The sequence below is a fragment of the Hoplias malabaricus genome, chromosome 13, assembly GCF_029633855.1.
Source record: "Hoplias malabaricus isolate fHopMal1 chromosome 13, fHopMal1.hap1, whole genome shotgun sequence".
Taxonomy (NCBI): domain Eukaryota; kingdom Metazoa; phylum Chordata; class Actinopteri; order Characiformes; family Erythrinidae; genus Hoplias; species Hoplias malabaricus.
The window spans coordinates 25,702,528-25,727,438 of record NC_089812.1 but is presented as its reverse complement, the minus strand read 5'-3'; the positions used below and the strand labels follow the sequence as shown (position 1 = coordinate 25,727,438).

At 38.9% G+C, this 24,911-nt stretch overlaps 2 protein-coding genes across 3 annotated transcripts in view; one reads left to right on the top strand and one right to left on the bottom strand.

The window, feature by feature from the left end:
- asic2 (acid-sensing (proton-gated) ion channel 2) overlaps positions 1-24,911 on the bottom strand; it is a 424,924-nt gene that overhangs the window by 381,691 nt on the left and 18,322 nt on the right. The gene's annotated exons all lie outside the window — the stretch shown is intronic.
- Positions 17,972-24,626, top strand: LOC136664649 (toll-like receptor 5). 2 transcript variants are annotated; one of them, XM_066641975.1, is made up of 2 exons: positions 17,972-18,109; positions 21,208-24,626. In XM_066641975.1, exons 1-2 carry the CDS (start codon positions 17,994-17,996, stop codon positions 23,846-23,848), a joined length of 2,757 nt encoding a protein of 918 aa, XP_066498072.1. In that variant the 5' UTR covers positions 17,972-17,993; the 3' UTR covers positions 23,849-24,626. The 2 variants fall into 2 exon arrangements, with proteins under 2 accessions (XP_066498072.1, XP_066498073.1); XM_066641976.1 differs by lacking the exon at positions 17,972-18,109 and adding an exon at positions 20,102-20,157.

Genomic DNA, 24,911 nt, shown 5'->3' with positions numbered 1-24,911 from the left:
CTTCATGTGCTAATGTTTCATGAAGACCTCAGGGAACTGTTAAATGTTAACTCTTTCATACAGGGACTAAGCTGAAAAGTGCCTCATAACCTGCATTTTGGTCAGTTCATATTCTGCCATCTATGCTGCTGGCTATTATGTGTATGGCTCACTTCACTCAAGGTTAAAACAAACATATTCAAAGGTCATTAATTATCTGGGCCATTTTGTGCCCTGTCTAGATGATGTCATTGTTTTCATGTCAGGTAACGAGCAATGTGCCATTCTATAAGAGTTACCAGTGATTTCTACCTTTAGCATCACTGTTTACATTTCAAAAGGACTACCACTTTCAGAAGTGAGCCACAATTAGCCTAACAGTCATAGATCAATACAGGAGGTGGAGGCGTCTGCCTTTGAAGCCAAACACTTCAACCTTCTGGGACACATTGCACGCCCCAGAACGCGCGCACACACAAAATGAATTTGCTTTAAGGAGTGTGTGAGAGGCAAAAGTTGTATCTGAAGTCATAAGTTTCGCTTAATATATCTATGTCATTATAGCATTTGCAGAATGAGCAGAATTCTCAGCCAACAGCCAGTGACGGCCAATTAAAATATTATACGCTGTGTAATGAAATCAGTGACTTCAGCTTAGGTGATGATTTTTATTAGGGTTGGGCGGTATAACAATAATACCATATACCACGGTATTTAAAAATGTGGACTGTATCTCAAAATGAGGGTGGTATTTACGGTGTGTGTGGTGTGTCAGATTTCTGTTCTGTGTATTTAAGAATGCAGCTAAAATGTTCATGTGCATTTAAGAGCCATAGGGAAGGGGGCGCTGCGGGAGATCAATGACTGCTGATGTCACGGTCTGAAAACGGATGGAGAAAAGCACAGCTGGAAGTTTAGCGCTGAGTTTGGGTTAAAAGAGAGAGGAAGAAAGCTGTAAACAGACATAATTCTCAGAAAATTCTTCACTTGACTTTGTGCTCACAGGCATATGGCTTTATCCTCTAGATGTGTGTGTTTTGAGCCTCAGCTCACTGCAAAATCTGCTGTGGTGTGCTAAATCACAAGTGCCTATTAGCGCCAGCTGTGCTTCTAAACAGTGTACATTGTCTTATTTAGCTTATTTTCGAACTTTCATCAACACGGGTGTTGGTGTACACTGTCGGGATGTGTTTAGCTAAACTCAACTCTGTGCTCACAGATATAAGGCTCAGCTCGGCCCCGACAGAGCACCCCATCCCCACGGTAATACTGTACACCACGATAATATTTTGAGTATGACGGTATGGAAAATGTCAATCTCACCTTCCCTAATTTTTTATTTTTCTTAATTTTGATAAATTATCAGAAATATCAGATACCAGTTCCAGACCTTAATACACATCATCACATACCTAGTTTAAATCTGCCCACAAAAAAAAAAAAAAGTTAAACATTATACACCATATACCTGGTCCTCCACAAGTGTGTTCATATTTAACACGGATTTAGCACAGAATCTGTTTAATCCAGGTCCACACTCCCTGTAACACAAAGTACTGCACACTTATTCACAATGGTTTTAAATATTTTTTTCCCCAGAATTAGTGTTCCTTCACTGAAAAGCGACCTGCAGTTGGGTTCACGGCCGACTCTCTTCACGCTAGAATAGACAAGTGTCCAGAAAAGCCCAGCTCAAGCACTGCCTCGGGCAAGACCCCTCCTTGGCACAAAATCAGACTCCCAAAACAAGCCCCAAAAGGATTGTGGGACGGCGGAGGGATAAGCTGACATGAAACAAGGCAACATCACTGAGCAGACCATCACAAAGCCGCAGAGGATCTGGTCCATGTGCTTGCCCCCCACCCACACAGAGGCATTTCAGTGCAACAGACATATGCACAGCATGCTCTGAGCAATAATTAAACATCAATTTATACTCTCAAAGTATTTTTGAGAAACATGGAAACCAAAAACACGCAGGCTTAGCTGAGAGACCAACATAATTCTTTAGTGTCCAACAGCCCTCTGGCTCTAGAATATATTTGCCAAGTTAGACTTGTTGATTTCAGCAGCCTTAGTCGATAGTTGGAGGCACTAAGAGCTAACCTAAATGTAGGCTCTTAAAAACATGGCTGAACTATTATAAAGTCCTCCTACGCCTGGCAAATGAAGATAAGGCAGAGGTTGTGCCCATTATAAAACTTCGAGTTACCCCCACCCCCCCAAGCCACGGCACTTAGAGGTGAGAAAAATAGTAAAAACAAGCCTAGTTTAGCAGGACCGCCATTAGCCATATTAGCCATTGTCACAGTGGTGTTTCTGGCATTTCAAAACAGGAAAGCCCAAAATACATACCCTTGACATTGGAAGGTTTGGAGAAGCTTTGGTGCTTCATATCAATGTCTTTGTTTACATGTGTTTTTATTTTGTGATTGTGTTGTACAGAAAATATGGAGGGCAGGACTAATTAATGCAGAAATGATAACAGGTGCACAAATATATAACACCGGTATCAGTGGTTTTCTTGTTCATTTTATTTAAAAATAAATACTAGATGATCTACCAACAAAGAAGATCAAGAACATTTTGTTGATTTTTAGAATTAGTCACTTATTTATTCAGTGTAACAGGTTAAAGCACGTGAAGTTTAAGGAGGCTGTTGTATGGAGTTTTATAAACACACTAACACCACAAAATGTCTCCCCACCATTGCCCTTTACAATATTTCAGGCAAAGACACACACTCACATGAAATAAGACACGTTCAGCAGTCCTCTCTCTGTGAGATGTGTGTGTAAATGTTGCAGAGTTCAGAGCTGGCCTGCTGAGCTTGTGAACAGCGGAGAAACGTAACTAACGCTGAGCCAAACACAGCCCCAGAAACATAAAAATGGAGTGTGTTCCTGTGTTATTTCCTATTATTTATTAATATGAAATGCTGTAAATGACCCCATTCAGCTCTACTGAGTGATAACACTGTGGCTATGAGTTACTGAACACCGACATGGCCACAGAAAGCAACGGTTCATGCTGAAGAGCCTACTCTTCTTTGGTTCCAGCTGGGAATTAATTTTTCTGGTTCGCAAACCAGTTTATGTTGGTGGGAAAGTGCCAAACGGTTCCAAATTTAGTTCAAGAACTGGAACTGTTCTAGTTCCTTGCTGGTGGAAAAGCACTATGTGAAATACGGCTGAACTAACAACGGTGTAGTAGCGCCACCTTGTGAAATATGGTTGAAATAACAAAAGACGGTGTAGTAGCGCCACCTTGTGAAATATGGCTGAACTAACAATAGACGTGTAGTAGCGCCACCTTGTGAAATATGGCTGAACTAACAATAGACGTTGTAGTAACGCCACCTTGTGAAATATGGCTGAACTAACAACAGACGGTGTAGTAGCGCCACCTTGTGAAATATGGTTGAAATAACAAAAGACAGTGTAGTAGCGCCACCTTGTGAAATATGGCTGAACTAACAATAGACGTGTAGTAGCGCCACCTTATGAAATACGGCTGAACTAACAACAGTGTAGTAGGGCCACCTTGTGAAATATGGTTGAAATAACAAAAGACGGTGTAGTAGCGCCACCTTGTGAAATATGGTTGAAATAACAAAAGACGGTGTAGTAGCGCCACCTTGTGAAATATGGTTGAAATAACAAAAGACGGTGTAGTAGCGCCACCTTGTGAAATATGGCTGAACTAACAACAGACGTTGTAGTAGCGCCACCTTGTGAAATATGGCTGAACTAACAACAGACGGTGTAGTAGCGCCACATTGTGAAATATGGTTGAAATAACAAAAGACGGTGTAGTAGCGCCACCTTGTGAAATATGGCTGAACTAACAATAGACGTGTAGTAGCGCCACCTTGTGAAATATGGCTGAACTAACAATAGACGGTGTAGTAGCGCCACCTTGTGAAATATGGCTGAACTAACAAAAGACGGTGTAGTAGCTCCACCTTGTGAAATATAGCTGAACTAATAACAGTGTAGTAGCGCCACCTTGTGAAATATGGTTGAAATAACAAAAGACGGTGTAGTAGCGCCACCTTGTAAAATATGGTTGAAATTACAACAGACGGTCTAGTAGCGCCATCTTGTGAACTATAGCTGAACTAACAACAGACGGTGTAGTAGCGCCACCTTGTGAAATATGGCTGAACTAACATTAGAAGGTGAAATAATGTTCCTACTCGCACATGTGAGTTTCAACATTAGCAGTCAGTAAAGGAAAATGCCTCTTCCAGGCCGGCCCGGTAGACTGTCTGGCAAAAATAGAAGAGACACAGTAGTAATTTTAAAAAAACCTGATTGCTGTGATTCTGAGCTGACTTGGTTTATTCCACTCCAAACTGATTACTGGATTCAAGCTAAAACACCTGACACCACCAATCAAAACAATTCAGAACTTGCTTATAGACTTGAGTGAGTAGAGCAGAGGGGACTGAGCTACGTGCTCAGACACTATCTCAAACGTTTGTCACGCACACTTCGGTGTGAAGAACAAATGAGGGGTGCAACAGAGCAGGAGAGATAAAGGGGGAAAGGCAACATAACTTCTAATATCTCAGCCGCTGGCCTGGAGCATGACGCTTGCATAATGCTCATTCATATGCATGTGCCTGATGAAATGTGTGGAGGTTCTGTTAATTGAAAAATTTCAATCATCATATTAAGAGCACTAAATGGGGTTCAATAATGGAGTCTGTCAGACTTGCAGAAACTGCTGGGTTTGAACAAATGTGTGACTGCCACTGAAGCCAAGCGAAATATATAACATTCTTCAATCTTTAAATGAAAAAAAAAAATAATCCATACATACACCATACAAATCTAATGAAGGATTGAAAATACATCAGTGGAGTTTATACAGTGCTGTAGGCACAAGAATTCTGCAGTGGGGAAGAATATTTGAAACCATGTTTTATTATTAAATATAGCCAAGGGAAATCAGTATGTTTTGAGTGAGTAGCCTCTTAAGATGAGCTAACACTTCAGCTAACTACTGTTTGACAGCAACCAGAAATATACACTGACTTTTTTCTACACTTATCAATCTAACCAGCTCCACTGACCTTATGTGCACTGTGCAGTTCTAAAGTTACAGATTCATCCCATCTGCACACTGTAGGCTTGGATCAGGCACAGCTTCACCTCAGAAATATACCAGCTCTGCGGCGGTCCTGTAGAGGTCATTACCATTGAAGAACAGGGAGACAAGTGTCTGACAAGTTTGCAGTGCCACAGTTGGGCTAGTCTGTAATTCCAGAACTGAGTCTATGCACAAATTAGAGCTTAAAAATGAACAATTACAATTTGTGGCTGTAATGTAGTCACAGATCTGGGGATTTCCACTGATGTGTTTATTATGCACACACTAATCTGTATATTTTGTCTTTCATGGTGAAAATTCTCAGTACTCCAACGCTGACAACTGGAAGAATCAGGTGAAGATTAGCACCACTTGTTCTCAGAGAGTCTCTCAAAAATCTCCAGTGTAGCATCTGACCGCAGTTTGTTTTCTAACGCTGGAGTCTGGAGACCTAAAGGGGTGTTTGCCAGTGATTTGGAAAAGCCCACTTCTCTTTACAGCCCTATGGTGTTGTTACTGATCTTAAACAGAAACAGTCAGCAGAGGAAATTTAAATGGCAATTCTAACAACTAGAACAACACAGAATGCAAATAAATCCCAACTCTAATTCTCATCTGAAATCTCCCAGACAAGCCTCAGCATTAAAAAGAAATAAAGAAAGAAACAGAAAAATATCAAAGCACAGAAAAAAGAATCTACTGAAAGTTTAAAATGGGACGACTGAGGCACAAACAACACTCTCCTTGAGAAACGGCATGGAAAACATTCCCCAGCCTGCATACAGGAATGCATGTCATGTTCTTTGAAACATGGTAGTAATTTCACACAATAAAAAGTGAATAAACATGAGCAGCTTAATAAACTAACACTCTGAGCAAAGTCAGTGCATCTCGGCACCAATTCAGCCCTGCTGGGCTTTCACATGAATGAATGAACTAAAGCAAAACCCAGCCCCAAAACACACGTGTAGACTTCTATGTCTGCGTTCCTCTCATCCTCCTCACACCTGAGGATTTTATACAGTGATCAGAATCATTTAACAATTACAACAAATTACAGTACATTAAATTAACAATATTACATTTTATCAGGTCCTCTTTCCATACAGATGGACTGTATTTTTTACAGGCTGTAAGCCATCTGGTGCTCCACATATTCACCCTGATCTTCAAAATGGTGAGGACCACCACAGAACAGATATTACTTGAGCAAAGTACCATTCTAATCACTACAATGTTTAGAATGAAAAACAGTACGTGCTCTCTGTGGTCACGCTGAGCATGAAAGAGGAGACTATCAAAGCACGCAGTGCAACAGGTGGATGACAATCTGCATTTGCAGCACAACAAAGTGCAGCTTTGGTTATGAGGAGCTGAAAAGAAAAAGTGCACAGAGTGTAGAATGGTCATTTTAAAGTTATTGCTGATCGATGTGGGGGGAGAGTAAGGTTAAGAACAGGGTTAGAGCAAGTGTTAAATTTGGAGTTGGGGTTTTAGGTGAGTTTTAAAAATATTTCTACAAATTATATAATGGATCAAGTGAATAAATCATTTTCATGGTAAGTTTCCTGAATAATTAACCTTTTATAAAAGTGTTAAAAGCTTTAGAAAAAGTGTGATGTCACGCCCTCCACATCTAACAAGAGAAAATTAGCCATTAGAAACATGCACCACTCAAACATACCTGCAGGTTTACTTCAATTAAAATTTTATTGCACCCACCCCACTTCCCCCTTCTCTGACTGGCAATCAAATAGTGGTCCACCCAAGTGGCGATCCTCCTCATTTCACAGTACATTACAGTGAATCGGCTCCTCATTATACCTGATGAGTACAGAGTCAGCCAAGCTAATGTAATGACAGGGCATACACCCATATGCTCCTAATACACACATTCTCATACACTTTAAATGTACAGTACTATATAAGTCAGGGTGCACAATTTGACCTATATTTTATTCAGGTTAAAGGGGATAAAAGCAAAGTTACACAGAAACCTCGACAGTTAAATTGACACATTATGGCTGGGAAGGGGGATTCACATTTTAGTGCATTTGCAGATTAATCTGAAACTGATAAAAGACCACCCAGTCAGTGTTTTTGTGGTCTGCCTAAACCTGAAAACATGAAATAAAAGGAGTTATTCTGGTTCTGTGCTGTTTCTTTCAAACTCATAGTATTTTAGACCATGCTGCCGCCTCATCTGAGTCTCTCCAATCACAGCGCTGAACCCACATTTGTTTAAGAGCGCAAGGACAAGGTAAAACAGGGCAAAACAAACATGCACAAAAAATGCAAGACCTGATTAAATACGGAGGAAATTAGAACCAAGTGAAAACTGCTTTAAAAATTTTAAAATAAATTAGTTGTAGCTTAGTCTCATTTTTTTCTCAAGAAACAGCCAGAGGGACGACAGTGTTGTAGCATTTGATCCTTATGTTATTTTGAGCATATCACATTTAATTAAGACAGCTTTGGAGTTTATGGTCTAAATCAAAGTGGAGCTTGATTGTAAAAGAGAGCTAGGTAAAATGTTTATATTACAAAGTTTTGGGTGGTCTTCAAATTCTTGCATGGCTGTGTGCAATCCAATTTTCTCTACATATTATTAATACTTTTTTCCTAATTCTGAGAGTAAATTAATTGAAAGTTGGTCTCCAACATTTACACAGTACCTTACACAATCCAAATGTGCTGATGTTCATCAATGGAAGTACGGAATGGATGTGATGGATGCATCTGGTCAAGAAAAAAAATGTGTGTTGCATAAGGCGGTGTAAACGTGAACGTTTAATACAACCTCAGTGGCAGCCACGACCTCAGACACACACTTTACACTGCCACTCAAGCTTTTCCCTCCACTGTTCAGTTTTTCCTTTTGATTTCTCTTCTCTCGTGATCTGCTCAAGCTACTTTCAAATATACAAACTGATCAGTTTACTGGAAATGACTTATTCCTATAGTTGCCATCTACAGGGATCATTGGTCATTGGCCCCTCAAGACTAAAGTAAAAGCAAAACAAAAATGCCCTGTTTGTTAAACATTATAGAAATTCTAGAAATTATGAAAATCTGTGGCACTGAAAATAATGTTTCCCATGTTGGTCTCTACTGCAAACAAACACACTGGGACGACACAGATGAACTGACTTAACATTAAGGGAACACTAGGTAGAATTCCTACCTTAAGATTAAGCTTAATTCATTAGAGTCTCTGTTGTTGCTACTCTGCACTCAGCACTGCAGAAATTACATTACGTGACCTTTGGAGGAGGGTAGGAAATAGTATTGACACTATCAGAAGAGTGCCAGGCTGATCCCCAGGGAAATTTTAGCCATTCAAAGATCGAGTCCAAGATACAAGAAACAATTGGCCTCATTCCCTGGGGTGGGTAAGGCAGCTCTCCTCCTCTCACAACAAGTACAATGCTAGCCAGTGTTGGTGTCTGTTAGCTGGGCAAGCAGAGCTGGGTAGTTAGACTTCTGCCCCAAGCTATACAGTGTTGTGTTAGCAACAGATCAGAAAGCAGTTGGTTGACTTTACATCCTTCAGAGGAAATATGTAGGTAACAAGCTGCAAAATATTAGCACAGTATTAGCAAATGGAAGGTACTGAAACCATGAGACTGATGCTTAATTGACAAAATAGAACAAAAAAGCTGGCCCAATTTTTAGTATTAACACCAAACATAATTTGTGTTATTTAAAATGTACATGGAAGATTTAAGTGCTCATTAATGGTAATGCCAAAGCAGGTAAAAATCGGTGGGCTGTATGATTTTATTATGTTTCTTTTTCATGCTGGTTTATAACTTCTTAACACTCCAGGTATTTTTTTCCATTTTCCACTTGAAATTACATACTCAAATCTTGAGGCAGTGAATAAACTACAGGCAATTTTATTAAGTAATGTTACTGAAAAGCCTTCAGAATTTTTAAAAGATATTGAAATGAAACTATAGTGGTCAAAATATGATCAAAACAACAAAGTGTATTAGGCACTTTTCTAAATTTAATTTGGAATCTTCAAAGACCCCAATCTCTCCATAAGAAAAAATGATTCATATTATTGCAGAAAAAAGAATATATATCTGGCTTTTTACCCTCATCTAAGAGGAAAATAGTTCTGACTCACCTAGATTTATTCTGATATTTAGTCTTATTTCTAACTCAGTGCTTTTCCCCTTTGAGGCCAGACGTGTTGGATGGAGATAGCTTTCCCCGATTGGCTGTAGAGTGAGGCCGCCTCCCTCACTCCCCTCCTGTGTTTAAATGGTCTCAGTAGGGAAAGGGCAGACCGTGAAAGGGATCTACGATTTCCATCCATCCATCCATTATCTGTAACCGCTTATCCAATTTAGGGTCGCGGGGGGTCCAGAGCCTACCTGGAATCATTGGGCGCAAGGCAGGAATACACCCTGGAGGGGACGCCAGTCCTTCACAGGGCAACACAGACACACACACATTCACTCACACACTCACACCTACGGACACTTTTGAGTCACCAATCCACCTACAACGTGTGTTTTTGGACTGTGGGAGGAAACCGGAGCACCCGGAGGAAACCCACGCGCACACGGGGAGAACACACCAACTCCTCACAGACAGTCACCCCGGAGCGGGAATCGAACCCACAACCTCCAGGCCCGGATCTACGATTTGAAAAGTGATTTATTGTTTTGATTGTTGTTTATTTTGATTGCTGTTGCCATATAAAACTGTCTGTGTCGTCTCTCGCGGTGCACGCCGAAACTTGGTTGCTTCCCCACCTCCTTGGTTGAGCCCCTGATTGGTTTACAGACTTGATTGACGTGTCAGCAAAACTGACAGCCCAAGCTACACGGCTATAATGCAGATCCGAGGGGAACATATTTAATTAAACTATTTTTTGTTTGTTGTACTTTAATTTTATTTCTTTTTGCAAGTCATCTTTACACAAACATGAGGACTACTAACAAGTGGATTGACTTCAATTTGGCCTTGTTTTGAAGGGGACCTCCTACATAAGCTCTGGTATCCTGTGTACATGTTTGTGGGCTCTTCAGGTTTCGTGGCCCCAGTTTATTTTTATTTATTTATTTTTGCAAGGAAGAGATCTCATGTATGAAATAACGAATTTGCTTTGGTTTTAATTCAGTGGATACATTTTAGAGTAGTGACTAACGTTATCGGTGTCCCGAGAGTCCGCCCATTCGTGTAATATGTACACATCATACTGCCCATGGAGAATTTGAGAACCTGTTTCTTTAGCTAAATCTGAGGTATTCAAATGTTTTTTCTCCAGAAGTTCCCACCTCTCTCTCAGTCATCTTTGACAGGGTTTATCTTGATTTTTGTGTTCTCCCAATTACAAGTCCAGCTCTGTGATTGATAGATTTAGCAAAGGGTTTCTACAACTCTAAAGATTTTACCCTTGACATCTAAAAGGGAGCAAAAAATCAGTGCCAAATAGATTTATGTTTTATAAATAAATAAATAAATACATAAATAAATAAAAATATATTTTTTATTACATGAGCTCATGAAGACTACAAATGTTTTAGCGAGAGATTCATGAAAAGACTTGGGAATCTGTTGACTTCTGATGTTCATAAGCTTCATAAGATTTTTTACCAAATGATTCTTCTTCTTTTCAGGAAAACCACAAAACACCCTTAAAATATTAAGCTGTGTACTGTAATGAGAGTGAGGGGTGGGAGTGTTTCCACATGAGGCAGGCACACATCCCCGTCATGAGACTCCAGAACAGAAGCTACCAAAGGAGCCTAAACCAAATCAGCCTCCACCTCTCAGCTCATTACATTTTAAAAGTCACCATGGGACACGGGACTAGCTGGAGGCAGCATGCATGACGTCTCTTCATTCCAAATTTCATACTTTCACTTGACTAATCTCTCCCGCTCTCGCTCAGGTTGATACCTGCCATTTAAGCCTACACACTCGAAAAATCTCCAGTCTCTTACCTCCCTAAAGAATCGAAGTACGTCAATAAGTGCTGTGTGGCTCAGTGCGGCAGCACCTCAGTTAACGTTGTACAACCATGTTTTACACAGTGTCTTTTTTGCTGTTGTTGTTTTTTTGTTTTTGGTTTTTTGGCTTTAGACCAAGAAAGTAGCTCAAATTCTAGACATAGAACCAGATTTTTAACAATGCTTCAAAACAAAAAACAAAAAAATATATAAAATAAAATAAATAAATAAATAAATAAATAAAAATGAAGAGCAGGCAGATATAGATTTGATGGCTACACACTTGAGCGAGTCATGTGACAAAATAATAATAAAAATTAAAGTGCTCAAACCTTTTCTTCTCAGAAACTGAAAATGTGAACCATAAATTCAAATTGACTGAGAAAGTTAGGGATGCGCCAAAGTGAGAATTTTTGACCAAAACCTAATAAAAATTAGGGCAAATTCAGTGTTTAAATTTTTTGCCATTTTTTTCACGGCTGCATAAATAAGTTAAATGTACTATATTCTAGGGCTGTCCCAAATACCATTTTTTGGGTTTGGAGTATTGGCCGGGATATTCAGCATATATTTGAATACTCTGAGTGTGGTTAGTGTATATTGTTGTCATTAACAAAATCTGCTTCCGACCCCTGCTTTAATATCCCTCTCTCTCCAGGCTGCGCCGTGGCATCACTCGAGACGCTCTCTAACCTGTGAACTAGCTTGCTAACTAAGTATAGTATACACAATTTAACCAGAAGAGGGGCTCTAATTTCAGGCACAAAGCTGACAAAATGGACTGTGGCAAAGTGTGCTGTTTTAGCATGTTAGGCTGTTTTATATGACTGAGTTATAGGCTTCATTAGCACATAGACTTAAGTTGATGAGCCTGAATATATGGAGCTATATTAGGGTCAAAAGATTTGTTCATTTGAGGAAAACAAAATCTGAAGCTGAAAGTTCAAATCTTGAGATGTATTCAACATTGTTTGAATTAATTTGGATTTTCCGTTCCACCTTAAATTGTGCTTTAAATTAAACTGGTTCCATTGCTGTGCGTTTTCATTTATAATCCGTACGTTTACAAAGTGTTTTATTTACATGTACGTTTCTCACTGTTAAAACACAAAAAGCAGCTGCAGTAACATTTAAGGTGGAACGAGAAATGTAATTAAGGAGCTGGGGGTGAAAGAAGTTAATTTCACCATTGTTAACATTACTTATCGGCACGCTGGAGCCAGCAGCTTGTACTGATGGAGCGGACAGCATCGCAGTAAAAGAGCTATAAACTCTGTCAGAGTTCATAGTTCCACAGCCACACTTTAGTTTCCCAGCACTTTACTGGTGATGGCATTCGCTTCACCAGGACAAGCTGCCAGCACAGCAACAGAACCAGTTTAATTTAAAGCACAATTTAAGGTGAAAAAAACATATCCCAATCTCAAAATTATAGGCAATGCAAGGCCAGGCAAGTTTATTTATAGAGCACCTTAATTCAAACCCAGGGGTGGGTACTAAAAACCAATGAACGAATATCCGAGTATCTCCTATATATCTCCTTGGTTTTCAATGAAATTGAAAGACAACCAAACTGAAGCTCTGAAATAAAGTTTTTTTGTTTGTTTTTTGCCGTTTTTGGCTGAATAATTTTGGTTATGAAATATTTGGTGCATACAGTACATGATCATTTGAATGCGTATTTTATATGGTGTTAAATTGCAAAATCATGCCATTAAGACAATATTAAACATATTAATTATTAAAAGGCCACAAAAAGTTAAATTCCAAAGGTTTCTGATTCACTTCCACCATCTGATTCCTTCCACTTCCTACAAACCTCTACAAAAGCCAAGTCTGATGCCATTACCCCACCACAACTCACAGACTAGATTCACTCCACTCACTCCCTCAGGCTCAAATGAAACTGTAGTTTAAAATGTAGAAGTTTAGTGATGATTAAGACACAGCAGGGACTAGCTAATGCGGGATTTAAAAGGTCTCCTTTTACATGGCATTTGTAATTCTACTCTGGAAACGTAGAATCAGGTGCTGTCATTACAGCAAGTGATCAGAGCTCTTCTATATTAACTGTCTCACAAAAACCTGTGAACAGCTGTGTTGAGACATATGCAACATATGCATTGACATGAGGGATGTGTTATCACAACAAATCCACCTCAATTTTCTCATCTAGAGACATAGGTTTAAACTGAGTATTCATTCATTCACTGTCTGCAGACCCTCATGTTATGAACAATCAACATTAGTGTGTTTTTGGACTGAGAGAGAAACCCATGCAGACACAGTACACACAAATCCCCTCACAGATCCTGGAGCTGTCTGCCAGCTACGCTTTCAGCTGCACCATGATGCCCTTAAAGTGGGCATTAAATTTCATATTTGGTTTTCAGGCAGAATTCCTCAAATCTGCACCTGAAGCCTTCTCGTAAAGTGGGGATTTAAGGTGTTTCCTTCAGCTGCTTTTATATTAGTTTCAGTGAGAGGTTATGGGTTCTAAGAGCCATTTCCAACAAGGCTAGAAAAGGTTTCGCACCCTTGAATTGGACAAAACTGGCACTAATGCATGGTAATGTATGAGGCCTGCACCGGAGAGCTTCTTTCACTCTTCACAATATTGATTTATTTTGTGGAGTTTACTACCTTGTGTTCCAGCCTCAATGAGACGCTCCCACCATGACACTTCGTGAGTTGCGCACCTCTCTGACATACAACCAAAAAGAATAGAGGGGGAGAGAACAATGGAGAGAGCAAGACTGAGTGAGGGACAATCAGAACAAAACCAAAGAGGGAAAGGGGAGAGAGGACATGCTGTCAAATATGCATTTAAAAAAAATAAATAAAAAATACAGCTGAGACTGAAAGGCGCACATTTGAGAAGCAAAAAAACACACCGAACTGTGCTCATTTCTGATGTAACAGTTGAAAGAGTGGACTGATCGAGCTGCCACGGTTGCTACACTTGTCACGTACACACAAACACTGGATCAAACTACAGCATGGAAAGCAACCCCTTACACTAACATCTCTCACACATTCACTTTCTGGTCTCCAACTCAAAACACAGGTACTTTTATGAAACAGAAGTGAAGAGAATAGAACTAGAGAGTGTGAAGGTGACCCTGCCAATGGAACCTATCACAAAAGCCTTCAGACAATAATAATCTCAATTCTCCAAATAACTCCAGGGCCAGATGAGGAACCTCCTCTTATCCAATTAGACTGTAGAATATTTATACAGTCAGTAAGCTTAAGACTTAATCAGTGCCTACTAGACAGATTTCAGAAACCGCTTTGGAACCAATATATAGTCATGAGGAATTCACACAAGGGTCCACATACACAAACACACTACTGGAGCATTCTAAATAACTGTTTCATAGAAATATATCAGTCTATAAAAATGTCTTGGGTTTTCCAAGCAGCAGCAGGAAAAAATTTAAATTTGAAACAGGCACAATATCCCATTTTCCAAAAGCATAAATTAAATTGTAATCAATTTATTTATAAAATAAACGTTACATGCCCTACTGGTCATCTGGTCTTGATGTTTATTCACAAGTATTCTTGTCCAAGTCCCACATGCATGGTGCAACTGGCACTAAAGTGGCCAGATTGAATAGCTTGCTGAATTTTGATACACTGAAGCTGCCAAGTGACAAATAAATGAGCAAACCACAAAGGCCAGCAAAACTACCACAGAGGAAGCAGAGAAGGCCTCTAAATGGATATGGATTCAAGGAGTGGTTTGTGGCCGAATGCTACTTGGACACGGAGTTGCCTGGCCAATGTGTTATACCAGGTAAGAGAACTGGTTGTGTGTCCAAGTGCATCACTTTTGTACATGCATTCGTGAAAGGTGTGCAAATCTGGAACGTTTTAAAAATAAATAAAACAATAATAATAATAATAATAATAATAATAATAATAATAACAAGAAGAAGAAGATGAAGAATATGAAGAAACCATGTTTAATTAATAAGTACTTTTTTGTTTTGTTTTTTAATGTTATAGCAATCTTTCAGAGGTTAATTTGAAAGCATATTCAATTCTATGGTTAACCAATCACTTTATTTGAAACCACCATGTAAAAGTGTGGTTTCTAAAAGTGAGTTTATTTACGTGTGCTCAATAAGACACTGGTTTTCCTCACTATTATAATTCAAGGATTTTCCAGGGTTTGGGTCAAATCTCCTATGTATTAAATGCACAACACGTACACTTTAATTTGATATTAACTATTGATTTTGTTTTTTTGAGTGGAATATACTGAAGTATTTTCAATGTTGTGCCCATAAATGGGCAAACACGCGCACACCAAATTTGGATCTACCTGCAGGTACAAAGAAACCCTGCTTTAAAGGAGATTAAAGTGTGTCTGGAAGTAAAAAGCAAAAGAAAGTGAGTGAAGGACAAAGGCAGAAGAAAGAAAACAAGAAAACAGGCAGCATTAAAGAGCAGGGCCACAAAGAGCCTTGGCTAAGAGGAGGGGGAGTTAGGAAGAGAGGGGGAGGAGGTGGTGGGAGAGAAATAAATAAATAAAAAAATCCACCAGATGAAATATAGATCTGAAAAAGGTCAGATCTCAGTGGAACAAAAACCTGAAAATGTCATGTGGGCGTACATGTTCTGATTAAGCCAAAGACAGTCTGTCCAAATGCTACTACATTACAGCAATTACCTTATAAGATTACATATATATGTTAGCATGTGATGGCATGTGTGTGTCAAATGGATATTTTAAGATTTAAGCCACTTGCTGAATGAAGAGGAAGTTTCCTGGGAGTAAGACACAATAAAGGCCCAATGGAGCTTTTGCTCTTCAGCTCAGACACATGTCTCCAACACTAGCAATGCATCAGGAATTTTCCTACACAACATCTGTGATCCACTTACAACCTGTTCTTTGCCTGGTGAGGTCCTGTTATCTGGTCACCTCTTAGTTCATCTTGTCCTTGGGTTTGTCCTGTTTCCAGTTGGAACATGTTTTGATAATGTTTTTGTCGTTGTTGTGGCTGTCTACATGCGGGCTGAATATTTTAATAGGTTCCCTAAGCCACAGAGGCCTACGTGGTGCTAAATTATGAAGTTACGGAACACAGTAATGACAGCAGTTTGGGCATGTGGGGAGGGCAGAGAACGTATTAAAAAGTGCTTTACAGTGGGAAATTACACCAGTTTCCCAAAATGAATGGGAAAATAAGATGGGAACAATGTCAGTTGTTTGATGTCAACTGCTACAAAATTAGTCAATTATATGTTTAAACATAAAGGTTGTATAAATTAAACAGGTTTGTAGATCCTAGAGGCTGCCAGTGAAGCCGATGGTGCCGACAAGCATTTTCCAGCATGAAGTCTGTCTGGTGATGTTGGAGCAAGCCCTGAAAACCATTTCTTAATCCTGCTCGTAGCAGTCCACAGTAGTGCCCTTCATAAAACGGATCAGCACCGTGCCAGAGAATGGTCTATGTGGAGTTATGGTGTCACAAAAGCATAATTACGAAACACGTATATAACCCTTCATCAGAGAGCAAACTAAATGTTGATTTCCTCAGACAAAGGGAAACCCTACTGCTTACTACACAGGACACCACTAGAACTGTAACACTGCTTAATCAGGACCTGCAGATGACCTTCCTTTATTCACGCAGTTCTATTCACTGAAGAGTAGTAGTGTACTGAGCATTACCACCGTTTTCTACAGAGAAAATTAGGTCTGTGTAGTAGTCCAGCAACCACATTACCCTGTAATAAAGAGTCCTTGGGCAAGACTCCAATCAAATTAATCTACATCTTTAACCTTCCCCCTGTCTTAAATAATCCATAAGACGCCCTAAAAACAATTAATTATCAACCAATTTGTTTCTTACCTCTTGTTTACTTTGTTATTATTCCTTATCCATGAAAGGATTGGTTTTAATTTTTCATTGTTGCACACTGTAAACCGGAGATGTACACTCTTCAAAACATAAACTCTAAACTCACTGGGCCTTACATGTCTGGACATGTCTGTCTGTCCTTATTTTGTGAAACAGGCAAAGATAGAAGCCCCTTACTGATGCTCGAGTGGTTGTAGGAAGAGCTGGCTGTAGGCTGTAGGTGTATAATGTGTTTATGATTCCAGATTTGGCACTTGTTTTTGTTTTCTGATTTAAAATTACACCTGGGTCAAAACTGACCCCAACAACAGAAAAGCCATAACTTTAATAAGAGTATTTTATAATTTATTTAAAAAAACATATTATTTTGTTGAAATAGAAGTTCCTGACAAAGTCAAAAAGTCATGATGCAATAAACACATTTGTGGAGTACTTGTATGCATTTAAAACCTAAAAACGGGTCGGTCAAGATCCTAACACAAGAGGAGGGTTAATAAGAGTAAAAGTGAACGTAACATTGGGTAGGTGTGACTGTCAAACTAAAATAAATAAAAATCACTTAGAGCCCATTTGCTCCCAACTACTCTATGACAAATAAACCACGGGCACAGTGCTGAAATTATACTGACTTTAATCAGAAGGGAAACAAATTGGAAACAGCTACTGTGTATGTTTGTTGTTAGAAGTCATAGCTAGAATGTTTTTGCATAAATCATTAGAACTACTGTTCATTTTCTGAAGCCCAAATGTTTGGAATTTCCCAGCTGTGATTCTTGTACAAAAACTGCAGTAGCACTAGTGCCACACTAGATCTACACATTCACCACTACCAACATTCATGACACAGCAGCCTAGGGGAGGGGCCTCTTTTATGCTGCTGGCTCTTATCCTGACAGAGGTCATGTGACTTATCCAGCAGCTGCTGCCAGTTCCACCAGCCTTATTTCATGAGCCAATGTTTTTTTCTGTGCTTCAGGTATTTGGTGTTGCTATGTTACGTACATGTAATCAGCTGCACTCGATACCTTATCTTTAGCTGCACCTACTGTGAATCTAGCTGTGGAGGTCTATGAGCCTGAAGCTGATAAACAAAGAAGCTGCTTGTGTCTTTAGAATCATGGACCGGCCACCCCACTTCAATATGAACAAGTTTGGGATTATCAGGATCATAAGACAACTGATGTGGTAAAGTCTCTTCATTACTTTTCATATTCTCTAACAATGTGTGGCACAGGGAAAACTTTCTTTAACCTTGTGATGTTGGTCGGATTAAGGAAAGATTAAAAAATAAAGGGGAAAATAAAGGTAATTCATATTAGTTTGTACATGAGCGTAGACATTCAAATATTAATCTATCATAACTTGATTGAGTTTTTAAAACTACACACACACACACACATATACAGTGCCTTGCGAAAGTATTCGGCCTCCTTGAACTTTTCAAACTTTTGCCACATTTCAGGCTTCAAACAAAGATATTTTTTTTATTTTTTTGTGAAGAATCAACAACAAGTGGGACACAATCCTGAAGTGTAATGAAATTTATTGGATGTGTCAAACTTTATTAACAAATTAAAAGCTGAAAAGTGGGGCGTGCAATATTATTCAGCCCCCTTGCGTTAATACTTTGTAGCGCCACCTTTTGCTGCAATTACAGCTGCAAGTTGCTTGGGGTATGTCTCTATCAGTTTTGCACATCGAGAGACTGAAATTCTTGCCCATTCTTCCTTGCAAAACAGCTCGCACTCAGTGAGGTTGGATGGAGAGTGTTTGTGAACAGCAGTCTTCAGCTCTTTCCATAGATTCTCGATTGGATTCAGGTCTGGACTTTGACTTGGCCATTCCAACTCCTGGATACGTTTATTTGTGAACCATTCCATTGTAGATTTAGCTTTATGTTTTGGATCATTGTCTTGTTGGAAGATAAATCTCTGTCCCAGTCTCAGGTCTCTTGCAGACTCCAACAGGTTTTCTTCCAGAATGGTCCTGTATTTGGCCCCATCCACCTTCCCATCAATTTTGATCATCTTCCCTGTCCCTGCTGACAAAAAGCAGGCCCAAACCATGATGCTGCTACCACCATGTTTGACAGTGGGGATGGTGTGTTCAGGGTGATGAGCTGTGTTGCTTTTACGCCAAACATATCGTTTTCCATTGTGGCCAAACAGTTCGATTTTGATTTCATCTGACCAGAGCACCTTCTTCCACATGTTTGGTGTCTCACAGGTGGCTTGTGGCAAACTTTAAACAAGGCTTTTTATGGATATCTTTGAGAAATGGCTTTCTTCTTGCCAATCTTCCATAAAGGCCAGATTTGTGCAGTGTACGACTGATTGTTGTTCTATGGACAGACTCTCCCACCTCAGCAGATTTGCAGTGGTCTGATATTCCTTCCATTTCAATATGATTGCTTGCAAAGTGCTCCTTGGGATGTTTAAAGCTTGGGATTTGTATCCAAATCTGGCTTTAAACTTCTCCACAACAGTATCTCGGACCTGCCTGGTGTGTTCCTTGGTCTTCATGATGCTCTCTGCGCTTTGAACAGAACCCTGAGACTATCACACAGCAGGTGCATTTATACGGAGACTTGATTACACACAGGTGGATTCTATTTATCATCATCAGTCATTTGGGACAACATTGGATCATTCAGAGATCCTCACTGAACTTCTGGAGTGAGTTTGCTGCACTGAAAGTAAAGGGGCCAAATAATATTGCACGCCCCACTTTTCAGTTTATTATTTGTTAAAAAAGTTTGACACATCCAATAAATTTCATTCCACTTCACGATTGTGTCCCACTTGTTGTTGATTCTTCACAAAAAATTTTCATTTTATATGTTTATGTTTGAAGCCTGAAAGGCCAAAAGATTGAAAATTTCAAGGGGCCGAATACTTTCACCAGGCATTGTATATATAAATAACCAAAACAGTGCTTGCTCCAGAGAGGAACTAAAAACAGGGCTCATTTCCAGGCCATTTTGCAACAAGTGTAAACAGGAAAAAAAAGCAGACGCAGGAAGAATTTTGCAACGTCATATACACACATACGTATGAAAAGACTCCAAGCAGACCACACAGATCTGAGTGGACATGCCTCAGTATAATTCACGTGTGTTGTTTGTTTCGTGGTTATTGAATACAACGTCCTGACACTGGGAGACTTTTCCTTTCTACACAGCAAGGTATTAAAAGGATGGTTTACTGAGACTGTTCAAGAGACTGTTTCATTCGGTAAGAAACAAAACATTTGTCCTCATCAGAATTGTTGAAACCAGCTGTTCTTCAGTGTAGGAATTTCATGAAGGTTGCTACTTCTTGTTGTATCTTTCAGCTGAATATTAGAGTTAGTCTTGCTTTTAAAAGACTGCCTAAAAGCAAGGTGTAGTGCTGCTTTCCTGGATAAAATTTAGCTGCTCTAATAGATCACTAAGTGTATATTAAAAAGAAGTTAGGCTATAAAGACCTTAACTGCCAGTTAATGCCTGAGTTTCTAATTTCCTCATTATTAGCATTAAGTATGAAAGCTAAAAATAGGGAATTAAAAACATCATAGCTTTATACACTGGTTCAAGTGAAACAATACAATAAAAAACACCTTCCTTTATGAAATGCCTGAAGACGGATTGTACAAGCTTCTAAGTATTTCTGTATCATTTACATATATAAATCAACAAGCAGCTTAAAATCAAGGGGCCTAATATTTAGAGGACCAGGCTTGGTAACAGAAGGTTCGATAAGTAGCTTGGAAAAATGAGCAAGCAGGTAATAAATGAGTACTCAATACCAGACGCCAGGTACCAGATTTGCCTAAAGGAAAATCAAAACAAGCTATGTATAGCCGAATCGAATATAGTAAGTACTATGAATATAGTAAGTACTATGAACATTTTGTCTAAAATCCTGCTAGTCTGTAGGTTTCTAAATCAGAATCTGCACTAAAAAACGTGCATGTATATGTTAAAATGTAATAAATTTGAAAAAATTAAGAAAAAAATATATATATATAAAAAAAAACACACGTGGATATCCACACACAAGAGGCTTAAACTCAGTAATGTAATCTTGTCTGTGTTGCAACATTGTGCCTTGCATTCAATTCTGGGTTGAGATTTGGTTTATGCTCCAGATTCTTTGATAAGCTTTGGGTTAAGTCTAGTTCTACAGAAAGAAAGTATTGCTCTACAGATGTTACTTGTTGCTTGATGTTTTCTACAGCCATTGATTACTAGAATGTACTATAATCAACTGACGTGTTCATTCTTTTTAAATGTTGCTTTCCAGGTGTCTCAGTATGACAGACAAGGGCACTATGCTCATTGTGCTCTGCACCTGTCTGCAGATGGCAAGAGGTTTTTCACCATGCAACATTTTTGACACAGAGGCCCACTGTGGCGGGAAAGGACTCAAGCATGTGCCACCTCTACCCTATAATGTCACTTTTGTGGATCTAAACCTCAATTACATTAGTGAAGTTAATGAGACGTCTTTCCTCGGTTTGGAAGATCTACAAATCATTATCCTACAGCAACAGGACACAAGCCTTGTGTTAAAAAACAATGCCTTCAACATGTTGACGAATCTGACGATACTTGATTTGGGATTCAATTCCTTAATCCATCTGGAGCCCAAGGCATTCAGTGGATTAGTCAACCTTCAGAAACTCATTCTCACAAACTGCAAATTAAATGAGACCATTCTCTCAGGTGACTATCTAGAACCTCTGGTGTCCCTGGAGATGCTTGCACTAGACACAAATCACATCGAAAGGATCTTGCCAGCGAAATTCTTTTTTAACATGCCCAAACTCCATATGTTAGATCTCTCTCATAACAGGATTAAAAGCATATGTGAGGAAGATTTTTTTGGCTTCCAAGGGAAACACTTCGCTCTCCTTAACCTGAATGACATCAAATTGACGGAAATGAGTCCCTATTGGTCAGAGTGGGACCAGTGTGGTAACCCATTCAGAAATATATCCATAGGTTGGCTTGATTTGTCTCTAAATGGTTTGTCAGTGGATATATTAGTACTGTTCTTCAAGGCAATCAGAGGAACCAAGATCAGCGCACTCATTCTCAAGCAAAACAGTGGCATAGGCCAGTCAATAGGGTTTAAAAACATCAAAGACCCAGAAAAAAATACTTTCATAGACCTAGCCGACAGTGGTGTTCAAATATTAGATCTGTCCAAATGCAGCATTTTTTCTCTAGCAAATTCTTTATTTGCTTATTTGCCAGATTTGGTGAGCGTGTCTTTAGCTAGTAATGTCATCAACACAATTGAAAACAATGCCTTTTTTGGTGTGCCACATTTACAAGAGCTTAACCTATCAAACAACCTCCTGGATAAAATTAATTCTAATACATTTGAACATTTGCACAGCCTTAAGATGCTTGATTTATCTTATAATAATCTAAGAACCCTTTTGACTGACTCATTTAAGGGACTTTCAAACCTAGATTACCTAGACCTCAGTGAAAATTCCTTACAAACTGTGCATAAATTAGCAACACTTCCAAAAATTCAGGTACTTAATTTGAGCAATAACAGAATTCGATCATTGTACAACCTACAAAATACTGCCTATAATGTCACTGATATGGATTTAAGTAATAATAGCTTAACTAATGTTGAATATATATATGACATATTAGAAGATTTCCCTAAAATTCAAGTTGTCAGCTTTGAAGGGAATGCTTTCTTGTGGTGTTTCCATAACAGGAATTATTCTGTATCACCTTCAAACAACTTGCTGAAACTTAATCTGAAAAAGACAGGGTTACCAAATGCTTGGTCACAAGGAAAATGTCTTGATGTGTTTGACAAACTTCACCAGCTGAAAATTCTTCTCCTACCGAACAACTACATGCAGTCAATCCCAAAGAACATTTTCAAAGGGCTCATTTCTTTACTTTACTTAGATTTATCCTTCAACTCCTTGACTTATATTCCAAAAGGCATATTCCCTGAAAGCCTTAGAATACTTGACCTTTCACACAATCATCTTGGTTCTGTTGACCCACAAGCCTTGAGTAAACTTAGTGATATCGGCTTGTATGGGAACCGCTTCCTTTGTGACTGCAGTTTAAAAGAATTTCAAACATGGCTTAATACTACAAATGTGGCAATCGATAGCCTTGTTGACGACCTGATTTGTGAATTTCCTGAAGAGCAGCGTGGCATTCCTCTTGTGTACTCTGTACTTTGTGAGGATGAAGAGCTTGAGGAGTCAGTTGAGATGCTGAAGCTTACACTTTTCATCTGCTGCACAGCTTTCATCCTGGTAACTCTCACCTGTACTATCATTCATGTTCGCCTACGTGGATACTGCTTCAAGCTTTATAGAAAGATGGTCATCAGATTTATGGACGGAAGTGCAAAGCCACCAGCAGATGATGGTTTCTTGTATGACGTGTACTTGTGCTTCAGCCCTAAAGACATCAGCTGGGTGATGAATGCACTGCTTAAGAAACTAGACACAAATTTCTCAGAGAACAACACTATCCGTTGCTGTTTTGAGGCACGGGACTTCCTGCCAGGGGAAGACCATCTTTCCAACATGCGGAACGCTGTCTGGAACAGTAAAAAAGTATTGTGCGTGGTTTCCAGAGAGTTCCTCAAAGATGGCTGGTGCTTGGAAGCATTCACGCTAGCCCAGAGCAAGATGCTAGAGGAAGTGCAGGATGTCTTGTTGGTGCTTCTTATTGACAATATACCACAGTACAAACTAATGAAGTATGAACCAATCAGAACCTATATCCGGACCAGGAGATATTTCTGCTGGCCTGAGGACAGTCAAGATTTACAGTGGTTCTACAACCAGCTCTCTCAATGTATAATAAAAGGCAGCAAAGGGAAACAAGTGAGAATAAATGCTGAATCAAACCAAAAACGAGACACTGAAGCGGTCACTTCCCTTTAATTCACAAACCTGAGGAATAATTGTGTAAAATGTTTACGTCTGGCACAATTTTGTAGTGTCAAATCTCCTGTTCAAATTTCCGAGTTATTACAGTGTGGAATATCCTTGAATAGCTGCTTTGAAAAAACTAAATATTGTATTTTCCAGAAAATAAAACATTTTCATATAACCACAAAATCCATTTACTTTTCAAAATACTGTCACTATTTTTTTGGACTCCCATCTTTTTACACTACATTTAACTTTTGTTATTCCTAAGATCATTTTGACAGTCACTATTCTGCTGTGTACAAGGGGAACATTCCACTAATAATAATGATGCATTATTCCTGGTGAATTTATTTAACTGCATTAAAAGTATATGCAATAATTTCCTACGTGACACTAGCTTTTTGTAATCTGCTGAGTAAGTTCTGAAAAAGGACAGACTACATAAGACAGGAAATTATGTAAAAAGGGAACATGACATTTGTCAGAATCATCAAAATGTGATGTGCATGCAGACACACAGCTCAAATATTATGTAAGGTTAATTCTAAAATGTTTTTGTTGGTATAAACTTTCCTTTAGGATTTCCTGTCGAAACAGGGCTTTCACGTTCAAGGAATCTGAAATGTGTGTTGATATTTATACCATCTAAATATATTTCAACAGTGATGTGTTGTGTAGTGAAGTAAGTGCAACAATAGAGAAATGGCCCAAAATTGCTTTTGTCAAATACTGTTAGAACACCTACTCCAGTCTAATCGTCTGTTTGTTTGTTTGTTTTTGTTTTTTTATATATATAGAGTATTCATCATAAGGCTTAATATTGAAAGTTTCACAATTATCATTTTAAAAACAATGATTTACAATTATTTAATTAATTTGTCCATGTACTCAAAAGCCTTCTCACTTTAATGAATAATTTATTCAGGCGTATTATTCACCACATACTGGATACAGACAAAACCTGAGGTGTAAGTGTTAAGTTGAAAACTGTACAGACTACAAATATATATATATATAAATTTGCACAATGATACTTTTGTGGTATAATGTATAAATGTTAATCAGTGCTTCA

Coding starts and splice junctions, on each gene's coding strand:
- LOC136664649 (XM_066641975.1), top strand. CDS start 17,994: ATGAGCCTGAAGCTGATAAACAAAGAAGCTGCTTGTGTCTTTAGAATC. Junction 18,110..21,207: donor ATCATAAGACAACTGATGTG/GTAAAGTCTCTT, acceptor GTTGCTTTCCAG/GTGTCTCAGTATGACAGACA.